The sequence below is a fragment of the Filicampus tigris genome, chromosome 6 (genome assembly GCF_054856515.1).
Source record: "Filicampus tigris isolate MCC_2025a chromosome 6, RoL_Ftig_1.0, whole genome shotgun sequence".
In the NCBI taxonomy this organism is placed as follows: domain Eukaryota; kingdom Metazoa; phylum Chordata; class Actinopteri; order Syngnathiformes; family Syngnathidae; genus Filicampus; species Filicampus tigris.
In genome coordinates this window covers 11,523,015-11,547,776 of record NC_141222.1, presented here as the reverse complement: position 1 = coordinate 11,547,776, position 24,762 = coordinate 11,523,015, and the positions used below count along the sequence as shown (strand labels likewise).

The 24,762-nt window shown below is 42.4% G+C and overlaps 1 protein-coding gene across 1 annotated transcript; it reads left to right on the top strand.

Moving 5' to 3' along the window:
* Positions 1-443: 443 nt before the first annotated feature.
* Positions 444-22,829, top strand: LOC147145799 (lysyl oxidase homolog 4-like). Its single transcript, XM_086033391.1, has 15 exons — positions 444-468; positions 1,269-1,537; positions 1,609-2,192; positions 2,512-2,723; positions 10,824-10,862; positions 11,357-11,564; positions 12,166-12,346; positions 14,692-14,846; positions 14,925-15,092; positions 16,015-16,177; positions 16,262-16,505; positions 17,558-17,673; positions 17,779-17,915; positions 21,034-21,145; positions 21,999-22,829. The coding sequence occupies exons 2-15, from the start codon at positions 1,270-1,272 to the stop codon at positions 22,067-22,069; spliced, it is 2,658 nt and encodes an 885-aa protein (XP_085889517.1). The 5' UTR covers positions 444-468; position 1,269; the 3' UTR covers positions 22,070-22,829.
* Positions 22,830-24,762: the final 1,933 nt, after the last annotated feature.

Sequence of the window (24,762 nt, the reverse complement as noted above, 5' to 3'; positions counted from 1 at the left end):
ATTGAGGACTTGAAAGGAGCACATATAGGAGTGCATGCGAAATGGTCAAAAACAAGAACTTGTATAAGTTAAAAGTACTCACGTGTACTAAGACCACGTGACCATTCTGAAAGGGAAGGAGGGACCTCATAGCCTTTCTTCCTGCGGCCAAATCTATTAATATGCGCATATAATACGCTTTAAGAATGGCCACATAATTTAAAAAAAATATAGAATGTATATATCACATAATTTAATATTTTCTCCATGTCAGACATTTTGCAAATGTTGAATATGTGAGAATAAGCATATTGAGGAAAATGGGAGGGAGGGATAAAATAGTCCATCTGAGGGAGTGACAAAAAAAGGAAAAGAGGGAGGGAAATGTGGAGAATAGAGAGACAGAAGGAGCAAAAGTCGCTGCTTTTTTCCCATCCATTGCTCCCTCACTCCTTTCCTCCCAGTGACCAGGTTGAGAACAACAGATAGGTGAGTTCCTCTTCATCAATTTCTCTTAAATGAAATTTTCAGGTGAGTTCCTCTTCATCCAATTTGCTCTTGAATAGATTTTTCCTTAGAGTTCATTTTCCATGTTGTAGCAGCAGAGGCTCATGCTTGTTTCAGCTCTTAGGGACCTAGAGAAAAGTTTTGTTGATTTATGCTTTTCCTACAGCAAATGTAACGATTGTGCAGGTACTAGTGCAGGTTATCCATGAGTATATTCGAAGCATATTAGAAACTGAACCTACCTCATTATTCCTCTTCCTCTCTGTAAGAGGGAAAAAGCTTTCAGGATGATTCATAATTGCTTCTTAACCAAAATGTCTCCTAAAGGTACATACCTGCTGTTGACAACATTTTCATGATGGTGTTTGTTTGCTTTTGTGTCTGTTGGCGGAACGCATGCAGCCAAACTTTTGGGTTTGTGGAAAGCCAACATTTTCTTTGGCTGGATTGAGGGGCTACTTTTAGCTCTGCTCGCCCTCTTACCCCAGTTGGTTCAGACTGTTTTTGAACCATTCCTCAACCTCTCACTGTCTTTCAGGTCACTTTGAGAATCAATAAACATTCCAAATCAAACCACCTCCACTCTCTGAATGCCACATAAGGGAAAGAGAGGAGTCATTTCTAATTATATGCTCTGTCAAAGGAAGGAATGTCAATAGGGCTTTGCATGATTTAAAGGAATTTTGTGGCGTCTATTATTCTGAAGTCGCTTCTTCACATTCCCCAAGTCTTTACCTAACGTGACACCGCTTCTCTTTCATAACCATCACTCCCTCCTCCAGGATGCTGTTCCTCAGCTCCCTATCCACCGTCTTCCTGCTGCTTCTTCTCTACCCCTCTGAGCTGCCTGCACAAGAGGTGAGGGTGCGGCTTGCAAGCACAAGCCGCCACAATACCAACGAAGGGCGTCTGGAGGTGTTCTACAATGGCGTGTGGGGCACGGTGTGTGACGACCAAGTGGATTTGAACCTGGCTAATGTGGTGTGCAGACAGCTAGGCTTTCAACGCAGTTTAACCTGGGCGCACAGTAGCAAGTTTGGTCAGGGACAAGGTAAGTCCCGCCCAGAGTTGAGAGATTTTCCCGATACACTTGGAATGTAACTTTCTCCCCGCGTCCTCCAGGTCAGATCTGGTTGGACAATGTGAACTGCAGAGGCAATGAGCGCTCTATTGCAGAATGCGGCTCCAATGGTTGGGGAGTCCACGATTGTACCCACGCTGAGGACCTGGGGATCATTTGTAGCACAGAAAGAGGCAATGGTGCCTCAGGAGGGGAGGCCCCTTCCTCCTCCAGACATGAGCAGAGGCAACCGAGACCGAGAACCCCTCAGCAGGCAGCTCCGCCTCCAGTCTCATCTTCTCTCAGTCGAGGCCACGAGATCGCCCTCCACCGCAACCCGCCATCTTCACGCCGCAACAGGATCTCACCGCAGGAGAACGGCCACGAGATACAGATCCCACGAAGGTATAGAGGGCATGGGCAGCAGGTACCATCGCAGCCGGCGGCCAGCACCAGCCAAACGCGGGAGGAGGCGACGCCGAGAAGGGAGCCACCCGCATCCAGGCGCCAGACCGAGAGACAGTCGAATAGGCAGACATCTTCCCCGCCCCAGTCTGAGAGGCATCAGCCATATAGCGGGAACCATATCGAACCAGAGCCGGTTTATCCAGATATGGGACTGGAGACGGATACACAGTACACCCAGGTAAAACGTGCACACTGTATATACATAAACTCTCTGCATTACTATTGTTTGCCTAATTCAGACTGCTAGAAGTTACACACCAAAGTAAAGCCCATGTATGTTCTGATACACGCATGCAACTAGCCGCTATAATTACAGAAGTGTGAAATCATTTAGACTTGAGAGACGGTGTGTTCATCACTTGTGTTTAACTTCTTTCAACTACGTCATCCTGTTTCAGGGCGGGTTCTCCAAGACAAAAGCCCTTTTCTAATTAAAAACCTTTGTTGAGGATGAAAAAAACTATACAGAGCCTCACTCAATCTTTTCATGCTTCCAGAGTGCTGACAGTGTTCAGCTGGCCGAAGCCCGTCTACGGGCCGTGCTTTCGGGGAGCCGCGGCGGTCTGGTGACGGAGGGGGTGCTGGAAGTGAAGCACGCTGGGAAATGGCGTCATGTGTGCAGTCAGGGCTGGGACCTCAGCAGCAGCCGCGTCGTCTGCGGCATGTTGGGATTCCCTTCTGCCGAGACGTTTGATCAAAACGCCTACAGGTGAGTGAGTCAGTGCGTGCGTGCGTGAGCGTGTTTGTGTGTGTATGAGCAGGCACGTGCACAGTCACACACGGACGCAGGCTATGAAAGGGATGGAAAAGTGTGGTCGTAGACACTTCCTTTTGCGGACTAGTCGCTCCCATGGCTGAATCGCTGTCCCATCCTTCTCCGGGATGGTAACCACAACTGCTACCGTTAGTACGACCACACTTGGCATGACTCGTCCACTGCGGCATTAGCCAAAGCCAACTGTCCACCAAGACTGTCTGGTCCGTTGGCTGACTGGGCCTCAATGCAGGCCTTGATAAGAATCCAAGGGAGTGTGTTATTAAGGTCTGACCCAGAATTTAAAAAAGTCATTCTCGTGATGTGTAACTCATTTAATGAACAAACTCTCAACTTTGGAGCACATTTAATACTGTATGTTGTTAAGCTCTAGAACTCCGACCACCCCTCAACAGGAGTCGGCAAAAAAAAAAAAACCACACACACACACATACATTTTGGTAAGTATATACGATATACCACAAGGCCATTTGATTTCTCAAGTATTAGTAATCTAATCAGCAAAGAAAGGTAGTTAAAAATAAGGAAAATTCCGACTAAATTGAATGTTATATTCCAGCATCATTAGCGTCACGAGTAAGCTAACTGGGGAAAAAGATATGGTAGACACTGAACTAGCTGCCAACAGACAAACAACTATACACTCACATTCCCACTCAATGGACAATCTGTAATCATCACTGAAACTAACGTGCATTTGTTTCTGAAACACGGCAGGGTACCCAGAAGACACCCACGTAAGCACGAGGGAAACATTCTTTAAACAGTGCTGCACCAATGCAACCTAATTATTATAAATACGTACTTTGTACAAAATGGTGTTTATTATTTCCAAGTAAAAAATAAATCTTGTAATGCCCTACAAGAACATTTCTGCCATTAAAATAAATGAGTGGCCTATAAAAAGGATAATGGCGCGGAATTGCAACCATTTGATTTGTTGTGTTTTTAAATTGCATTTATAATGAACAGAAAAGCTGCGGTGGGCAACAAACTACACAAAAAAACTTGAGACAAATTTAGCTTCAAGGAAACAAAAAGCTCTTATTTGCAAACACTGTCTGGTCCATATGTGAATTTGGCCCCCATGAATGCAACTTTTCTAAGTTGCCTCCCTCACGCAAACCCCAACACACAAACACTAATACATCGCTTTCCCCCCTTCATAGAAAAGCATCTTACAAGACTTTACATAAACCAAATTCATGTATGCACACAAATACACGTGCCAATGTACGCATGCAAACAGTCCTCTGTGTGGCTGCCCACAGAGGTCTTTTTCTAGCCTGGCTAGCAGCACAACTAGACTGACCGCTGGTCTGCACTGTGCCATCTGTCGCCAATAATTACCCCTTGTCCTTGTCCTGCTAGGCAGCTTGCCAATAGGACATACGCTGGAGTCTTGTGTATCGCACCAATAGCAACAACTGCCAATGATCATACCACCCTTTAATTAACATCATCATATGAAAATATATGGATGGATCTCAAAGAACGTCTTCACAGCTGATCCATTATACATTGCAAAATGTTCTCCATGCTTTTACAAAGGGTATGCTTCATTCATCCCTTTTCATAATATAGATCGACATAGCACCACTATCAATTTACAAAAATGCAATATAACAATATGTGAATCGGTTCAGGGTCAATAATGATCTGAACGTGACAAAAAGCAAACATAAATATTTAAATGAAATATGCATATGATTCATATAGATACACAGAGCTGGTCCCTTTATTGACTTCTTTCTGCAGCCGGGGTAGCCTTCTGATGCCTTTTTGTCCGGCAGGAACAAATAGTAATTGCCAATTATTTTAAAGTGAAATTCAACCCAAACCTATTTTTTTCAAGAATATGTTCTATGCAAGCCCACTAGTCGAAACAAAGCATTCTGATAAATATTGCGTTTGTGGAATAAGAGTTAACCAGACGTTTTTAGCCATCTCTGGGGCAGTCATTTTGTCACTTCTGTCGACTGAAGCTGACATCACAACTGGTCAGGGCTCAGGTAAGGACCAATCACGGCTCAGCTTCAGAAAACAGGTGAGCTGTGATTGGTGGTTACCCGAGCCCTGAGTAGTTGTGATGTCATTTTCAGTCGACAGAAATGACAAATTGGCCACCCTCTGAGATGGCTAAAAATGGGTGGATTAACTCTTATTCCACAAACCCCATATTTATCAGAATGCCTTGTTTCAACTAGTGGGCTTGCATAGAACATATTCTTGAAAAAAAACATGTTTGGGTTGATTTCCCTTTAACCCTACAACACTAGCGTTGGGTTGATTTCCCCTTTAACCCTACAACACTAACATTGGGTGATTTTCACCCATGCAATTTTTTGTTATTATTATTATTATTATTTTGTATTGGGAAATTAAAGAAGACAACTTCCAATTTGGCATACAGGGTTGTACTTTTGCATAAATTAATGAAAACTTTATTCTGTTATCTGTTAGGTCACTCGGGTACATTAACCGGATATTATATCGACGTTAGTGATGGTGTTACCAATTTCAACATTAGTGTTCAAGGGTTAAACGGGCTTCCGTTAGCGTTTCCGTCTACCAACTTCGACTAATTACCACTGTCAATCCCCAAAACGAAAGACTCTCCGTGGCATGGAAGCCTCACCGAGAACGGACTAAATGTGTCTCCTTTTAATACCCTGAAGCTGTCAAAAAGCCTCGGCCACAGCCAACGGGAAACGGAAACCTCGCCGCGGCCACTGAAGCCTCACAGCGAAAAGAGACGATAGACGATGACAGACGGAAAAAATGGGCTTCCGACTATGCTAAGACTATGTCTTTCATTTATCTACTACAAAATGGGCATCTGTCATAGGTGGATAGACGGACTGTCCGTCACATAGGCGGAATGCCCAGCTGTGTAGATACTTATCTACTGGAATCAGTGCAGCCAAGGGAAACACTACAAAATTAAGAGAATTGTCCATTGGGAATAAATTAATACAATTTAATAGAACAAATACTGGAATGTAGGCTGTAAAATGTAGCTCAGTACTTCTGATGATCTTTAGACCAGCAGCCTGGCTGGTCTTGACGGCACACCACTGGTTGTTTGTTGCCTACTCAGATCTACTTCCAATTGACATGCTGTAGTGCATTGGCAAAAAAAGGGGCTACCAGGTATCTAGTACCTGCTTATCCAGACTTCCTGGTGTGCTTTCCATGCCGTATGGGTGACACAATGTTATCTCGGCTCGTTTCCCTGAACACTGCAGTATTAAACTCCGCAGTCCCCGCTTTTGCTGCACTGGTCCATTTTCTTGCAGCCCTCCAGCCTCTCGAATCGTACAGCCACACGGTGAGAAGTAAACACAGAATATAGTCCTTCTGCTTGATTGTTAGAATTTGTTCATTGTCCCATTCGGACTGGTGACTGAGCTTATAAATACCACTTAAAGCGGAAGTCACCCAAACATATTTTTTTCAAGAATATGTTCCCAGCAGGCCCACTAGTTGAAACACGGCATTCTGATAAATTTTTTTTTGCGGAATATAAATTAAGCAGCAAAATGCACTCGTTTTTAGCCATCTCAGGGGCGGCCATTTTGGCTAAAAACGAGTGGATAAACACTTATTCCACAAACGCAAAATGAATTAGAATGCTGTGTTTCAGCTAGTGGGCCTGCTGGAAACATATTCTTGAAAAAAATATGTCTGGGTTGACTTCCGCTTTAAGGCACTTTTGAAGGAGAACGTGGCATTCGCCAGTATGTACGTTGTTGCAAGCTGTCAGGTCACCCGGGAGGAAACGGCTAAAGTAAGACCTTCTTGTAAAGCTAACTTTGTTTTGGACCGAATAACACAAATGAGCCTTGCAATGGCTTCTGGTCAAGTTGGTCAAGTTATTTGAGATCAATATTTGTTTGAGGCTTCATACTTTGATGTGCTTCACCGACACAGTGACAATGATCCCTCTGACACTCCGAATTTTGAGGGCTGAATAACCTACGTACTGTATTTGAGTTTGGACCCTTGTAAGTTACATTTTCAATTGAGTTACAATTACATTTTTATTACTGCATGCCATAAACATGACCGATTTTCAGAGGGCTTATTCCACTATTGTGACACCTCAAGGCTGTTCCTCACGGTCTTAATGGACTGTTGTGAAATTTGAGGGGGGGAAAAAACACCACCCATGAATGTCACTTTTACTGCCACTTTCAAACAAGAGTGTGTCATTGGACATCATTACCTTCTCTTGTGAGGGATTTTGATTCCATGTCCATTTAAGGATCTTTAATTACAATCTAAGAGCGCCTTTAATCGTGATATTTCTAAAGGAACAACCTGGCTGAAATTCGCTGAGTTGGGTGATTCGGTGATTGTTGTTTTTCTCTTTTTTGTGGTGGATTTGGTCTAAATTTGCTAACCCCTCAATCTTGCAATGCTTACAAAAAGGGACGCCAGTCAATTCCGCACTTGCTTTCATCACATGCATAATCCTTTTGGGTCCTCTCTCATCTTGTATTCTCCTTTTATGTGAATTATGCAAAGTGTAACATTATGTAGAAAGGGCCTGATTAAGAAGACATTTGTGAGTTTTCTCTGTCTCTGGTGCATGGAGTCAGTCAGACCTGCCACCACTTGACACAGCCAATTGTTCCTTTCAGGCAGCTTCAAGCTAGCACAACATAATAACAGGTTATTTCTTCTCTTTTGACACTACGCTGCTCTTTCCAATCTTGCTTTTGGAATTGTGTGGTCAGAGTTGCATAAAGGAATACTGCAGCCAGCCTTCTTCAAGTTAAGCACTAAGAAACACTTAGCTGCAGATGTTGTCATTCACCTACAAATCCTCTACCTGACAAAGACGGCCACACGGAATATATCTAGACTTGAAGCCAAACTAGCGTGATTTTTCTGGGGTTGGGCAAATCCTAATAAAAGTTCAGAAAGAGTCTTACATCACCAGCCTCTTGTTTCCAGCCACGCAGTCATGACGTTGGGTAACCATGTCGCTTTGAGCTTTAAAGGCTTTTTAAAGAGGCGGCAACAGAGGGAAAGTTGATATGTACGTGCATATTTCCACGTCTGGTGTGTGTGAACCAACATGCTAGTGCTGGAGTCGACCGCACAGCAGACACTGCCAAGCGTAGCAGGCAATTATACGGGTGACTCTCACCTCCTCCTCCCCGCTAACCTCACCCTTCAGAACCCCGTGAACTAACACCCCCTTACTGTTTCAATTGTTGCTAAACTGCCAGGTTATGAAACGTCTTTAACAGCAGGGATAGGCTGACGCCACAAAAAGGTAGTCTTCATAAGTAACACGTAACAATAGGCAGTACACAGTACTCTGCAAAGGTCTTGGACCGCCGCTAGCTGTGTTGTGTTAATGAACATTTCTGAGGAGTCATTTTCCATCCATCCATCATCCGAACCACTTTTCTTCACGAGGGTCGCGGGCGGGCTGGAGCCTATCCCAGCTGTCATCGGGCAGTAGGCGGGGTACATCCTGAACTAGTTGCCAGCCAATCGTAGGGCACAGGTGTCATTTTGTCATGGTCAATTTTAGATATACAGTAGTAAGCATTCAAAATACCAAACTAATTTCCAGGATAATTTGTAGAGGTATGGTACACGGGCTAACGAAGGTCTCATTTGGTGGGGATCTGTCTACAGGAGTTTTTTATCACTGTTTGAGTCATGATGGTAAAAATGGAATTGCCAGCCACCAGGTTCCGGATGACCAGGACCGAAGAGCAGGGAAGCATGGAGGCGAGCAGGATTGCACTCAAAAACAGGACTTCAATCTCAGAAGACCACAAAGTCAAGCAAACAAGGCACTTAGAATTTAAAAAAATAAATTAATTAATTAAAAAAAACTAAATCAACAAAGTCCCAAAATCCAGACATCGTTGCAAACCAAAATTGGGAATAGACTCACTGATGGTAACATGACAGGGGCACCAACTGAAGCAATGATCCGACAAAGACAGGAAGGAAAAAGGAAACTCAATACTGGAGAAGAACCGAGTGGCCGAGGGAGCTAATTGGGAGACAAAAGGAACCGGAGTGACGAGAAAAGGTGGATACAAACGCCTAATGAAGACATGAAAAGGCACACAGGGGAAACGATGCAAAACTAAAACCAGTCCAAACCACATCCACAAAAACATAGGTCACCTGGAGCCCACCCTAGCTGATCATAGGCGATAGGCGGAGTACAATCTAGACTGGTCGCCAGCCAATTATGACCTATGATTTACATTTTTATGTCTTATTTGTAGAGATGTCACAATATCGGCATTTGTTATAGATGTCACAATATCGGCGATATCGTGATACCACAATACTGTATTAAAATGGCCACGATATATCGTCGTCGTCGTATAACGCAATTAAAAGCGGCAAATCTGTTTAAAAGCCCAAGTTGTTTTCCATTTGTGCAGTTCCAGCACCGTCTGGTGGTTAGTTTATTAGAGCAGTTTAATTTGATGCCACCTATGTTTAAGACCGACGCTAATCGCCAGTAGGAGCCCATGACTGGCCAAGCCTATTTCTCCGTGAATGCTGTTATGTACAAAACCAGAATATTGTGATTTTTTTTTTAAATATGACGCCTTTTTTTTTTTTTTTACAATATCATGAGCTTTTATACAGTATCGTGAGCTTTTTATATATCGCCAACTTCTCCACAATATTGTGATAATTATCGCATCGTGAGGTTCATATCGTGGCTTCGTGATATTATCGTATTGTGACATCCCTAGTTATTTGTTTGATCTGTCTTTTAACTTGTACAGCAATTTGATATAACTTTGTTGTTTTAAATGTACGATCCAAATAAAGTGGTACATATGGGGGGACGGTGTAGATAACCATTTATACTCACATTCACACCTATGGAAAATGTAGTCTTCAATTAATGATCATGCATGTGTTTGTAATGAAGGAGCAATACTTACTAGTACAGGGACACACAAAGATGCATTCCTGTGCTAATACACACACAAGCACATATGATGCTTGAAATTATTTTGGCCACTTTTGCTGTGACAGCCTAATAGTTCCATATGCTCAAAACAAATCTTTTGCACAGTAGCTACTTTACAGAAGCGGTCTCAAAGTGTCCGAGCCATCATCGCATCAAAAGAGCTTGTCTGCATCGGAATTCCTGATTTAGTAACACGCATGATCCATCTCCTACTTTAGTTTGCCCAATATTTACATTTGCATCACTGGTCTGGTGGCGCAGGTAACCAACTCGCCCTCTGAAGTATACACTTGTGTCTGTCCTGGGTGTTCTGACTCACTGAATTCACAAAGGGTGTCCGTGAGGCTGCACCTGCTTGTGGTCACACTGGCTGATGCAAGTGGTCAGCTTTGGTGTGAGTGTGCGTGACAAAATGACACCTTCTAGGCCCTGGCTGGCTTGGGAAACTTTATATATCTCCAGACAGTGTTCTCTTTTCCAGCACTTGACAGTTTTAGCTCAGCGAGCTAAATTTCGACCTCATTTTCCAAAATATGAGTTAAAATAGATTAATGAAAGATATATTGGTTAGTGTGTGCTCATGTATAAGTAGTGCATCGTAATGTTTTTTTTTTCTGACTTCGACATTGATGTAGCCTTTTCATATCTGCACATTTTTATATCCCACACAGATGTCCAGGACAACACTTTATACAGTACACTTAAATTCCGTGCATAACCAAACCAAAAATGCATGACAGGAAATATTTGGAGAAGAAATATTTGAGGTCATCCACAAATACGGATAAATCCAAACGGGTGTTTGTATTGTAAGGATTAAACAAGGATGATTGCGAGTAGTGCTGTGAAATGCAGGGAATATCTCAGATATCTGTGTGTGTCTGTGTGTGTGTGTGTGTGTGCGTGTATTCCGTCTACTACACAGCTGTCAATATGCTTAAGGCCACTATCCTGCTTGTTTAGAAGTTTCCCTCCTCCGACACACCTGATTCAGATGGTCAGTCGGAGTATGTCTCTAAAGTTCCATTCCATTGCGTTGACTCGCATCTGTTGTCTTATAGGAAACTCTGGGACTCCAAACTAGCGGATCCATCATCCAGGTAAAGTCAGTTCTTAAAGCGGACGTCAACCCAAACATATTTTTTTCAAGAATATATATGCAGGTCCGCTAGTTGAAACACGGTATTCAGATTAATATTGCGCTTGTGGAATAGGGGCTTAGCAGCAAAATCCACCCCTCTTTAGCCATTTTGTCATTTCTGTCATATGAAAATTACATCACAATTACTTTGGGTTCAGGTAACAACCAATCACGGCTCAGCTTCAGAAAACAGGTCAGCCGTGATTAGTCGTTACCTGAGCCCTGAGGGTGTGTGATGTCATTTTCAGTGGACAGTAGTGACCAAACGGTCGCCCCCAAAGATGACTAAAAACGGGTGGATTAACTTTTATTCCACAAATGCCATATTTATCAGAATGCCTTGAGGGCCTGCATAGAACATATTCTTCAAAAAATATGTTTGGGTTGACTTCCCCTTAAAAGAAGTACAGCATTCAGACATGCCTGCAGTTGACATCCGACATTCCTACTCAGACTGAGGACACAGATCACCAAGAAGGCCTACTGGGTGGAGAGGGTGCAGTGCCAGGGAATGGAGCTCTCCTTGTCCCAGTGCCAGGCCCAGCTGTCCCTCCGCAGGAGAGATGGTCCATGCGCAGGGGGCATGCACGCTGTTGTCCGCTGTATCCCTGGACCGCAGTTTGTGCGCAATGGCCGAAGACATTCAACACACTCCGTGTCGGTCAGTTCGGGGCTCCTAATCTCATAATTACAAGAGGTGAAATTATTGTAAATGACGGAAATACATAGACTATTTGTCGACCACAATATGAGATGCACCTGCAATACACATCTCTTGAGATACAATGCAATACAACTTTTTTACATTTTCTTATACGTATAACTCATTTTAGACCGACACTGTCAGAGAAATCACATTTAACAATTTTGCATTGCATCACACCAAAAACAATATTACAATATTTGTATTTATTACATTAGCAAGTAGCAGATGACGAAGCATTAAACTTCTTAATGTGGTGCAATGCAGTTCCTCACCACTGCCTTTAATGGACTGATAGTTCGGTCATCTGAAGCTTGCATTTGAAAAGTGGAACATCCTAGCTGAAGGGCTCCTCTATTAAGTAAAAATATGTTTTTTTGTCTTCAGTTTAACTTTGGGTAAAACCACAAAGAGGTTTTAGAGAGTAAATGGAAACAAACAGAAAAAGAAGTGAAGCAAAGAATGGACATGGAAATGGAAAACTCAACATTCTAAAATGAAAAGCATCTAAACATGCTTTAAAAGAGCAAATGTTGACTCATTCTCCTTTTCCTACTAGAGCAACGTGCGCCTAAAGGCGGGGCCCCGCCTTGGGGAGGGTCGCGTGGAGGTTCTGAAAGAGGGCAAGTGGGGCACTGTGGCAGACCACCTGTGGGACATCAACGACGCAACCGTTGTCTGTAGAGAGCTCGGCTTCGGAACGGCCAAGGAGGCCCTGACTAGGGCTCAGATGGGAGAAGGTGAGACGAGACGGACGCGCATAGATGATCATTTACACAGTTTAACACTTACGTGTGTAAGCACCTTATTACAAAAGGTCGTACCACTGAGTCTTCTGCTTACTACATCGATTTTCTATACTGCACTATTACAAGGAAGCTGGAGTCTATTCCCAGCTGATTCCGATAACTACTGGCACTCACATTCACACCTATATTGGCAAATTAGAGGCTTCAATAAAACCCAGCATGCTTGTTTTTGGACTGTGGGAGGAAAGAACCGAGCTAAGCCAAGATTCAAGAATATTCCTGCTTTGATGCCGCAGTGCTAATCAGTGTGTTGCGAGACTTCATTGCTAAATCCATGGAAAGACGCAAGGAAGTCAACCCAAACATTTTTTTCAAGAATATGTTCCCAGCAGACGCACTAGTTGAAACACGGCATTCTGAATAATATTGCGTTTGTCGAATAAGAGTTAATCCACCTGTTTTTAGCCAAATGACATCGCAAATGCTCAGGGCTCAGGAAATGACCTATCACGGCTCAGCTTCAGAAAACAGGTGAGCCGTGATTGGTCGTTACCTGACCCCTCAGAAACTGTTATGTCATTTTCAATCAACAGAAGTGACAAAATGACCGCCCCCACAGATGGCTGAAAACAGGTGGATGTTGCTGCTAAACTCATATATCACAAATGCAATATTAATAATATTAGTAATTTTTCTTGTCTCAGTCTCGACCTCCAAAAGTCTTGGTCTTGTCTCGGTCTCCATACGCGCTAGTCTCGATAATGTCTTGGTCTCGGTTGGTGTTGACAAGAAATGTACAGTACTGTATATGAAAGTATTTCTATGTCAACCACTATATTAAATTAATCCTAACAATTACAGCATCGTGAACGTCACTGTCTGCATGGCACACATGCTCTGCTCTTGACACTGTATTTGCCCATAATTTTAAAGTGGTTATGGTTAGGGCGTTAGTTAGAGTTTGGGCATATTATTTTCATTCATTAATTTCAAGAGTAAGATTTAAGCAATCCCAAAATATGTTGTTTTTCTACTAATTACAGTTCATTACTTCTTGGATGACATCTGACTAAATTCCCACGAGAACGGGGTCAGACCAAACAGCAGTGACTCGAAATGTGTGCTTCTAAATAGCCTGATGCAGAATTCCGCAAACTGTGGACCCAAGCAGACAAATGAACCCTGACAAACGTTTTACAGCTGGACTGCTGCTTGCGCCTACTGCTTCTACCCATGACCAGTCGTTTGACCATGAGAACACCTGGAGCTCACAATGACATCCATTGCACACACACATTCTCTTGGTACTGCTTCTGTTGTGGCCCTGGAAACACTCCAAGCAGTTGTCTCACAACAAACAATTTGAAATGTTTTCCAAACAAAAGGCCCTCACTTTCACAAGCTGAGTTGCTGCATGTCCTTCCTTCTCTCCGTACTGCTAATGCAATTAAGTTAATTTCCCGCCATTATCTTTCTGCCCAAATGAGAACATACAGCAGCATGACCCACAAGGGTGGCTGCATTTCCTTCACTCCACTTGCCTTAATGAAGTAATTCATGGAAATTTTTTAGGGTTCTTAAAGTAGGTGCTGGGCTTGTGCTATGTCTAAATAATGACCATGGTAAATGTCACATGCAGCGGAGCGTTGCGGGTTGAACTGTTTCTAGACAAAGTTCAGGCCAATTTAGCCATGTTGCACAAACGCGGACGGGAGAGTGGTCTGGGCCTTGCTGGAGTTCTGGGAGGGCTCATGGGTGGTGCAGCTCGAGACGAGGGACCTGACTCAAGGCTTGGTGACATCACTGGCTATTTGAGTGAAAAAATATAGGGCTTAATAAAACTGTGGCCTCATACACCTTCGCAGACTTGAGCAAGTTCAAAGATTTTTGGCTGTGGTGAGCAGGATGGAGTGTGCAGTAATTTGGATAAAAAGCGCTCTCTCTCGCTCTCACACAGGCCCGTTGCGTGAGCCACATCAGAGGGCCGAGCGTGGATCGCAATACGCAGCTGTACAGCTAGGATGTTTTTGACTTTATTTCGCTATGGATGTCTGTTGCATACGGACTCTGTTGTCATTTGTTTTGCCGCCAGAGCCAATGAATTGTTTTAACATAAAAAATGAATGCTGGTCAAACTATTTGCCGGTCTGGCTAAATGTTATTATCAGAATCATCTAAATGGATTTATAGTGTTTCGGAAAGCAGCTCTTCATATGTACACATTCCAGTGTAGAAAGTTAAGTGTCATAAACTAAACAGCAGTTTTGCACATTCTCACAGCTTTTTTCCTCGGAAGAGTTCCAATGCTGACAATTCCTGGAATGTTGCCATCCTAGGTTCCGGTCCCATCCACATGACCAGTGTCCAGTGCACAGGCAGTGAGAGGTCCCTTACAGAATGTCCATCCAAAGGGGTTCCCCTGTACACCATCAAGCACAACCAGGATGCGGCGGTCCGCTGCAATGTCCCCTACACCGGCATGCAGACCACAGTGAGACACGCGTCCGCAAGTTCCACACGTCAATCGATGGCAGCATTCAAGCATCCAAATTAAATTCTTTGCCTTCAGGTGAGGCTTGCCGGAGGAAGAGACAATTCCGAGGGTCGCGTGGAGGTGTTGATAGAGGTCGGAGGTGTGAAGCGCTGGGGCTCGGTCTGCAGCGAGAACTGGGGCATCAACGAGGCCATGGTGGTGTGCCGACAGCTTGGCTTGGGTTTCGCCTCGAGAGCTCACCAGGTGAGCAGCGCTGTCAATATGCAGCATATGCTCTTTCATCCTTTGTGTCACTCCTTTTCTTGGCGTTTGGCCTTTGGACTCCCACATTTCCCTTCCTTCTGGGCTGCTGTTTGTGTGCCTGCGCTGTGTTATTACCGAGGCCTGAGGTAATTATAGGCTTCTCGAAGGTCCACTTCAGGCACTCTGAAAATAAAAGATGGAAAGTAAGGCAAAGAGAAATCGACAGAAATTCTCTGGGAAAACAAGATGAAAATAGGGCTGTGCATGGAAAGGACAGAGTGGTTGTGTTTGGGGCATTTAAAAGTCGGTTATAAACCGTGAAAAAGTGTGTAAAATGTGATAATATGTTCTGATAGATTCTATTAAAAAGAGGGCTTGATGTCTTAAAAATAGCCTCGAGGAGTTACACCTTTCTTGGCTTTTTAAAGACGGAAGTCAACCCAAACATGTTTTTTTCAAGAATATGCTCTATGCAAGCCCACTAGTTGAAACAAAGCATTCTGATAAATATTGCGTTTGCCGAATAAGACTTAATCCACTCGTTTTTAGCCATCTCTGGAGGCGGCCATTTTGTGACTTCTGTCGACTGAAAATGACATCGCAACTACTCAGGGCTCAGGTAACGACCAATCACGGCTGACCTGTTTTCTGAAGCTGAGCCGTGATTGGGCGTTACCTGAGGCCTGAGTAATTGTGATGTCATTTTCGGTCGACAGAAGTGACAAAATGGCCGCCCCCTGAGATGGCTAAAAACGGGTGGATTTTGCTGCTTAACTCATATTTCACAAACGCAATATTAATCAGAATGCCGTGTTTCAACTAGTGGGCCTGCTGGGAACATATTCATGAAAAAAATATGTTTGGGTTAATTTCCTTTAATCATTCAACTGTGTAAAAACATTTTCCTCCCATGTGTGTCCAGGAGACTTGGTACTGGGCGAGCTCCAGTGATGCCCATGATGTGCTTCTCAGTGGAAGTCACTGTGTGGGCTCTGAGCTGTCCATCCAGCAGTGTCGCAAAAACACACACGTTTACTGTCCCAGAGGTGGCGACGGCAGAGCCGCTGGAGTCACCTGCGTGGACAGTGAGCGAAAAACACACACTTTTGCTTGTTTCATTTTTTTTGTTGTGCAATGACTTGGAACTTCAACCATGTGTACTCTGACAGCTGCTCCCGACTTGGTAGTGGATGCCCAGCTGCTCCAGGAGTCATCTTACCTGGAGGACAGGCCTCTTCACCTGCTCACCTGTGCCAATGAGGAGAACTGCCTCTCCTCTTCTGCTGCCAGGATGAACTGGCCTTACGGACACCGTCGACTGCTGAGGTTTTCCTCCCGTATCTTGAACAACGGCCGTGCTGATTTCCAACCTCGAGCCTCCAGGGAGAACTGGATTTGGCATCAGTGTCACAGGTACGCCGTCTTTCATGGATCGCCAATAAGAGTGCATTTCAGTCCCTCAAGCTACACGCCATAACAATGTAACCCGTAGGCCACTTGGACTGCATGGATATGCGACCAAAATGTAAAAGTCAAGCATCAATGGTACAAAAACAGAACCTTTGATGATAATACCCTTGGGAAAAGACACTGTCCCCCAAAGGTGTAATGATGAACTTTTTCCCAAGTGTAATACTTGAAGGAAGTAAAATATTATCAAATGTCATTCCTTTAAACATCGCGAGCTTGGTATTGTAACAAGATTGGAAAAAGAAGAATCACCTGAAGAGAAATTACGGCCACCTCTTGAAGATTTCATGAGTGAGATGGTGTCACATGGTTTAAACACAAAAGAGTGCCATAGATTTGTACTATAAATAACATACAGGTAAGTTGTTTTACACGACGAGCACAATCTAAGATCCTCCAAATTGATGAGCCGTCCTGCTCATTGATCACCTGACTGTTAATATCAGTGCTCAGACTGACCTTAGAGCAGCCTGATTTCTTTACTCAGCTGCTGAGGTTTCACGTCCTAAAACAAAAGAGGCAGAGCTCAGAGTTTCTTCCAGCCTCAATCACCACCTCCCCAAGCAGCCAAGCGCATTGGTTTGGTTTCCCACTTTTGCTTGTGCCTCTTGCGGGAATGGTTCTATAACGAGAGACAGCGCGACAGCAAACAGATAAACAACCCGCTGTGGGGCGCCTTTGTAAATGCACAACAGGATTTATCCGTTCTGTATTTAGAATTTGAAATTCCAATGCGCAAATAAAATTCCGTGTAAATGCTGAGCAATGATGTGTTGCTTCAGACAAAAGAAAAGCATAACAAAGAATTCTGCACCATAACATTAGTTATTTTTATGATTATGCCGAAAAGTGTTTACCCCACACCCATCATGAATAAGTTGTGTTCTTTGATTGAGTCCGTCGAAAAAAGTTCAAGTGAATGACGGAATTCTGTCAGCATTGCCACTATTCCAGCTCTCTTCATGAATGAATAATCGCCCTCTCCCATTTCTTAGGCACTACCACAGCATTGAGGTGTTTACCCACTATGATCTGCTGACCCTCAATGGAACCAGGGTGGCTGAGGGTCACAAAGCCAGCTTCTGTCTGGAGGACACCTACTGCCCCGATGGTCAGACAATCAATTTCAAATTGACACTTAAAACAAAATAATAAAATGAAGGGGAAAAATAGGGCATCCACACTATAATTTTCATGAAACCTTTTTGTCTCCCAGGTATCCAGAAGCGCTATTCGTGCTACAACATGGGACAACAAGGCATCTCAATTGGCTGCTGGGATACTTACCGCCATGACATCGACTGCCAGTGGATCGACATTACGGACGTGCGACCTGGTGAATATGTCTTCCAGGTGAAGATGCTTTTTCTTATAGAAAAATACATTCCAGGAAAGTGTCATTTCATTCTCTAAGTTTCCATGTAAGCAGCACTTTTAGTTTGGGCTTCTGTGTGACTGTGTTTCTCCTCTATAGCCCAATTCACCATCCATAGTTTTTTTTAAGAGACCGCGTTTTTTTTGTGTTTTTACCCAATATACTTACTTGCTTACATGTGGAAAAGGAGCGCCATTATCGCTGATGCACTTTCCAGACGTTTATTGAACGCCAGAATTGTAAACCCAAACACAATGAGCACACTCACGCAGGAGCTGCTGTTGGCCACAGCTCACGACCAGACACTCACACTCGCCAATGTCACATGCAAGCTGACCAGGCTCTGCCTCTTAAAGGCACATGCATGTACACAAACACTACAGTATGTAGTTTTTTTCTATTTCATGCTTGATTTTTTTTCTTTTTCTTTTGATTTTTTTTTCTTTTTGTGTTTCAATATGTTTAAAGTGTTTAAACATTTAAAGTGTGTCTCAAGTCAAAATGTGTTAAAAGTGTTTGAAGCAAGGTTATTATAGTCAATGAAACCTCATGAAATAACCAAAACTAAGACAGAAAAAAACAATCCTTTAATGAAATAAAATAAAAACGAGGATGATTTTAAACTAAACAATATCTAACTGAAACTACATTTTATGTTCATAAATTTAACTAAAACTATCTACAATCATAGTGAAAATGTCCTTTGTTTAACAAACAAACGGGTGTTTGGGAAATGTAGTTTAATTTATTAGGAGGTATCAGTGACCTTTTTTTTTTTTAATCTTGCATTCCACAAATACTCCATACCAATCAAATAAATACAAAAATAAAAGTAATACTAAAATATATAAAAATGAAAACAAAGTATAAATACATACAAATACAAATTAAAATAAAAACGAATTTAAAAAACAGCAAAGAGAGGGCTCTAAAAACACTCTAAAAAGTAACTGAATTTAAAAAAGAAAACTAAAAAAAAATAAATAAAACTAACACCATAATATTATCCTAAATTATCTAAACCCTGGTGCGAAGAGGTAAAAACAAAAACAAATAAAGCAAGAAAGAAACAAAGAAAGAAGGAACATTTATATATGGTCTCTCGATTTTCACCTACGACAGGTGGGTCTGGAATGCGTCACCTGCAATAATTGGGAGCTCACTGTCTTTGGTTATTTGGAGACTGAATGTGTGACTGTGAGTGAATAATTAATCGTCTGTCAACAGTAATGTGCTTGTCCTGTGTTTGAGTGGTCATCAACGTATCCAGCTGGGATACACTGCAGCTTCCCTGCGAACTTCAACGGTATACACGGTAGAGAAAATAGATGGGTTAAAGTTCAGCCATCTGGAAAATACGCCCAAAATGAATGCCAAATTGCATTTAAGTGTGTTGAAAAAAGGGGAAACGCAGTTTAAAATCTGCAAGCACATATGGGATAAAAGCGATAACCGACTATAATTGTCGTAAAGTGGCCCTTGGCGAAGCATTCAGCCATTCAGGTAAGCCATATGCATGTTGTTTCAGGGTGTGTGTGTATTTAAGGCGAGTACATTTAATGTGGCTTTATATAGAGAGCAGACCTGCTATTAGTGAGAGAGTGGAGCTTCTTGGCCAGCGGACAAACTCTCAGCACTTCACATTATTTTTTTTATGTTGAAGTCGGTTGGTCTTGTCTGTTCCTAAACGTCCAATCTACTGTGCTGACCTACTCATCTGTTCTCCCGCTCTGTCATTTGTTCTATTTTTGACTGCAAGCTAAGTGGCACCACATAGATGATGCTGACGGTTTCTAATTAGTTTCTACGTGTTTGCATTATCAGACATGCTTTCATCAGACGTGCATGTGTCCTTCCGCATGGCACAGATGCGGCAACGAGGCCACGGCCGGACATCAAAGCGCGTACGGACGTAAAAGTACAAAATTGTGACTACGTGACCCGGCAGCTGGCCATAAATTTCATAAGGCGAGCTGGAGGGAGGGAGATCGCAGATGCTTGCTCAGGTTTCCTCCAGCTGGGTGTGGCCTTTACCAAGAATGGCAGACATTTTTAGGGCCTTTTGTTGTGTGAAGCGATGAGTCACGTTGACCCATCTTGATTGCCCCTCATTGCCAGTAACGTCCAGTCTATGCAGTCTATACGTGCAGTGACAACGTCAACTGATGTCTAAAATAGTCTCTTTTTACATTCATATAAAACACTTCATAGAGCTATTAAAAAAAAAAAAAAGGTGCTAAAATCCTTGGATGCCACGGATGACTCATTTGTCTGTAAACCAAATCAAAAGAATAATACTTATGAATAGTTTAAGTAGGTCATGTATGTGGGTTACACATCCATCAACTTCAGAATATTAAAAGTAGTTGTTTTATAATATGACTGTGTGTGGTCAAATTATCTGTTTGATGTGTGCATGGGGAACATTAATTTACAGTATGCGCTTTGCTCATATAGCAGCAGGCAGCACAGACGGGGCGGAAAACATCAAGTCGTGGCAACCAAGCATGGCTACAGTCTAATGACAGACTGCAACTTGAATCCAAACCAAAACTGTCATCTGCATCCCTCGGCTGTTTTTGTATCCTGCACTGAGATAACAGTGGAAAGTGACGACATTCATCTCTTTAACCCCCAATTTGAGTCATTTAGAAAAAGGCAGAACAATAATCCTGCGGCTCCTCAATCGCCCCCATGGAAAGCCGCCTGTTTCCTAACTATCAAAAGTTCTTGTTTGTTCTGTTATGTTTTTAAAAAGATCCTTGGGCTTAGTCTCAACAGAAAAGCACTTTAGGGCCCCACTGCTTCGGCGGGCGGGTGGGTCGGGGTGATCTGTGTCAGATTTATAGGGCTGGACTAGGAATATAATTATAGTAAATAAAGTGGAATCAATCCATTGCCAAAAGGTTGAGATTAAAGAACACACCCACTGTATGTCTACAAATATTCTTGGATGTATTCTCATGGGAATTCAGATGTAGATCTTTGAAAAATAAGCATTACACTTAGCAGAGTTTTTCATTTGGGTTTTATTTTTGTATAAATGTGCATGAGCGATTTACGTCTGTGTGATCAAATGTGTCCCTCCTTTTGCAGGTGGAGGTCAACCCATCTTTGGATATGGCTGAATCTGATTTCAAGAACAATGTGATCCGCTGTCGGTGTAAATATGACGGAGCGCGCGTTTACATGTTCGGATGCCATGCAGGTAGAGTTTCAAGACCAGAGATGAGATGGAATGAGAGGCCGCGGGGTGGGATTAAATTTGATTGAAATGATGATTGAAATGAGATGAGAATTTTAATGGGAAGAGATATTATGACACATGAGGATCTGAGATTGAGGCTGAGAGGAGATTAAGGATCAAATGAGATTGAGGATCAAATGAGATGAGGTTGAGGATGGGATGAGATGAGATTGAGGATGGGATGATCTAATATTGAGCATGAGATTGAGACTGATGGTGTGGTAAATTTGAAGAGCAATTAAAATGAGATTGAGGATGGGTGAAAATGAGATTATATGAGATTGAGGATTAGATGATATTAAGGATGAAATGAGTTTGAGGATCAAATGAAATTATATTGAGGATAACATTGAGGAGGAGATTAGCTAAAGGATGATATTAGATTGGGGATCAAATCAGATGAGATTGATCATAAAATTATATTCAAATTAAGAGATGGAGATGAGATATTGGAGGGTAAAGTGAGATGAGACAGGATGAGCTGGATTTAAGTGGGATGAGATGAGTAAATCTGATGAGAGGGCATGTGAGATGAGGTGGGTTGAGCTAGAATAAAGCGGGTTGATTTTTGTAAGGGTGACAAAACGGGAGGGGGTGAGCTCAGATAGGGGTGATGACATGAGATGGGATAAAATCGTCCGGACTGGTTTGAGTCCTGTGTGACAGGAGGGGACACTGAAAGAGGAGTGGATGAGATGGGAAAGGGTAACAAATGGGAATGGGAAGGGATGACATGAGGCACTTGAAGACACCATGCCATAATTAATTTTCTCTCCATATGCTGCCATGTAATCCACTTCATGTGTTTCATCAGGTGACGCGTACAGCGCTGATGTGGAGGACTTGTTCGACCACCAGCGTCAGATCACCAACAACTTCCTGTGAATGGATGATCACACCAATATAGGGACAGAAGAACCATTCAACTCCTCAGTACACCTCAACACAACAAGACAAAGAGGTTGAGAGACAAGAACAAATGAGAGGGCGAGGGGGATTTGTGGGGGGAAATCAGGAATTCTGGTACCTGTCTATCAGAGGCAGCTCAAGTCAAGACGATTAAAAGGAGAAATATTGAGAAGTAGAAAAAAAAGGAAAGTGCTCATCATACAAAAATGTCAACTAATTTACCTTTTCTAACCATTTGAAACAATTAAATTCCAAAGACTAAATCATGACAACAGTACGTGAAGACATGAAGGCACCACATTGACTGCTTGCATTCACTTTCCAATTGCAAATGCTTATTTTTTTTTGTTTTGTTTGTTTGTTTACTGTTACACCTGTGTGCTATTCGGTTTTGAATGAAAATCAACATTTTTTTAAACTCCATGGTGCTATTTTGCCTTATTTGAATAAATATTGTAATGTATTGCACATGTATCGTCATGTACAGTTTTATATTACCTCTCTGGAACAATGTTAGGTCTCTAATTTATGCAGATTTTATTGTACTTTTGAGTTGGCATTGTCCATGCGTGGCTGTGTTTTGTATTGTTAATTTTATTATGAGAGATCATTTACTTGTTTGTTCTTCACCTGTTCAACAGTGGTAACATCAGCTGAGACCTGGAGGCACCCCAGCAGTGCGCCTTAAACATTACTTAAATGCTAGAGCAAGAATAAACATCACAATGACAAACATGCTTATTTAAGGAATGGTTATTTTTCCTGAAGATTTTGCACAATAAAGATAAAGATTAATGGTAGGATCTAGCTGAATCTGCTCAGTTAAATATTTCCTTTAAAATGGATCTTAAAGCGGAGGTCAATCCAAACATATTTTTTTAAAGAATATGTTCCCAGCAGGCCCACTAGTTGAAACAAGGCAATATGATGAATATGAAATATGAGTTAAGCAGCAAAATCCACTCGTTTTAGCCATCTCAGGGGGCGGCCATTTTGTCACTTCTGTCGACCGAAAAAGACATCACAGATGCTCAGGGCTCAGCTAACGACCAATCATGGCTCAGCTTCAGAAAACAGATCAGCCGCGATTGGTCGTTACCTGAGCAACTGTGATGTCATTTTCAGTCGACAGAAGTGACAAGATGGCCGTCTGAGATGGCTCAAAACGGGTGGATTTTGTTGCCTGAGATGGTTCAAAACGGGTGGATTTTGTTACTTAACTCACATTCCAGAAACACAATATTAATCAGAATGCTGCGTTCCAACTAGTGGGCCTGCATATTCTTAATAAAATATGTTTGGGTTGACTTCCGCTTTAAAAGTGTATTTAGGTGTGTTTGTTTACAAGGCATCGTGCAATCAGATTGACACAGTGCTCAGACTTCAAAGTTGCCTTTGGCAGTTAAAAAGACGTCGTAAAAAGAGCGCGTGCCATTGCCATCCTCTCTCAGGGATCTTTCCAACCATCTCCACTGACATGCATACACACTGGCAAATCTCCCATAACTGTGAGTTTTAGACAATGGGTCATTTTCAGTGAAATGACAACCACCCACGCAGTTACGTTTTTTTTAATACTGTATCCTTGAGGCGTTCCATACAATAAACACACTCACTATGCGTTATCTGTTCACTAAAAAGGATTGTTAATGGAAGGAAACTTCTTTGTTTCCTTTTGCACTGTGTCTAATGGTTTATTTCCTCCATGATATCAGGATTAGTGTACAACACACTGAAGACTAAGATGGTGCGCTGGACATTTCCTGAGTGGTGTTGGTTTATGACTATGTGAGGCATCCAGCTGGCTGCTCTGTGGCATATGCAAAGAATCAGCTTTTGACTCAGATTTTGGGTCACACACGATGATGATGATGATTCAGCTACAGGAGTGACCTAAGGGAGGGCTACAGAGAAATCCATCTCTATTTTGGGCCCAATTTAGGAAATGTAGTCTATTTTCTTTAATTCCAGAGCAAGTACCATAGATGTTTACAGAGACCTTTAAGAATGGAATGAACCACCTGAAACAAGAAAATTTTGCTGAATGGCATATGAGCAATAAAATTCCATAAATTTTAGAATTAAGATTAGGATAATGACAGACATTAATATTACAGGGGAAGCCTTCTATTTCAGATTAGGTTTTATCTGACAGTTTAAATGCATGTGTCTGGGTGAGTAAGAAACACTGTAGTTGTACACGCTTTGTGCATGTGTGTACCCATTACCCAAACCAATTGAATAAATCATTCCCGAAAATGAGTCCTGCCACACAACATATGCCACATCAATACCATTGTCGACATGCTGGACTGAAATCATCCTGTAGGTTGGATGTGGGCATTATATGAAAAAATTACTTAATCATTATCATTAAAGTACAGGCAGCCTTGGGATTGTCTTTTTACATTCTTATTGTTGCAGTGACCGATGCCTGTGCTTTGATTTTTTTTTTTCTAAGCATTATATGCACCTGTGTATAACATCTAGATTCCTGTTCGTTGAAACTGAGCAAGAACCGATAAAACAAAAGGTAATGCATTATTCACTCGTAACTCTCTAAAGCCTTTTTTCCTCCATTCAGGCCATAACTTTCAAAACAGTTAGCTCAGCTGAAATAAACGGCAGTGTGCCATGTGTCGAGTCTTATATTTAGCTATTGTGCCGTC

What these genes read in the sequence shown, in the direction of transcription:
- LOC147145799 (XM_086033391.1), top strand. Translation starts at nt 1,270, where the DNA reads ATGCTGTTCCTCAGCTCCCTATCCACCGTCTTCCTGCTGCTTCTTCTC. An exon ending in GGACACCTACTGCCCCGATG is followed by an intron (nt 17,674 to 17,778) that starts GTCAGACAATCA and finishes TTTGTCTCCCAG; the next exon opens with GTATCCAGAAGCGCTATTCG. An exon ending in CATGTTCGGATGCCATGCAG is followed by an intron (nt 21,146 to 21,998) that starts GTAGAGTTTCAA and finishes GTGTTTCATCAG; the next exon opens with GTGACGCGTACAGCGCTGAT.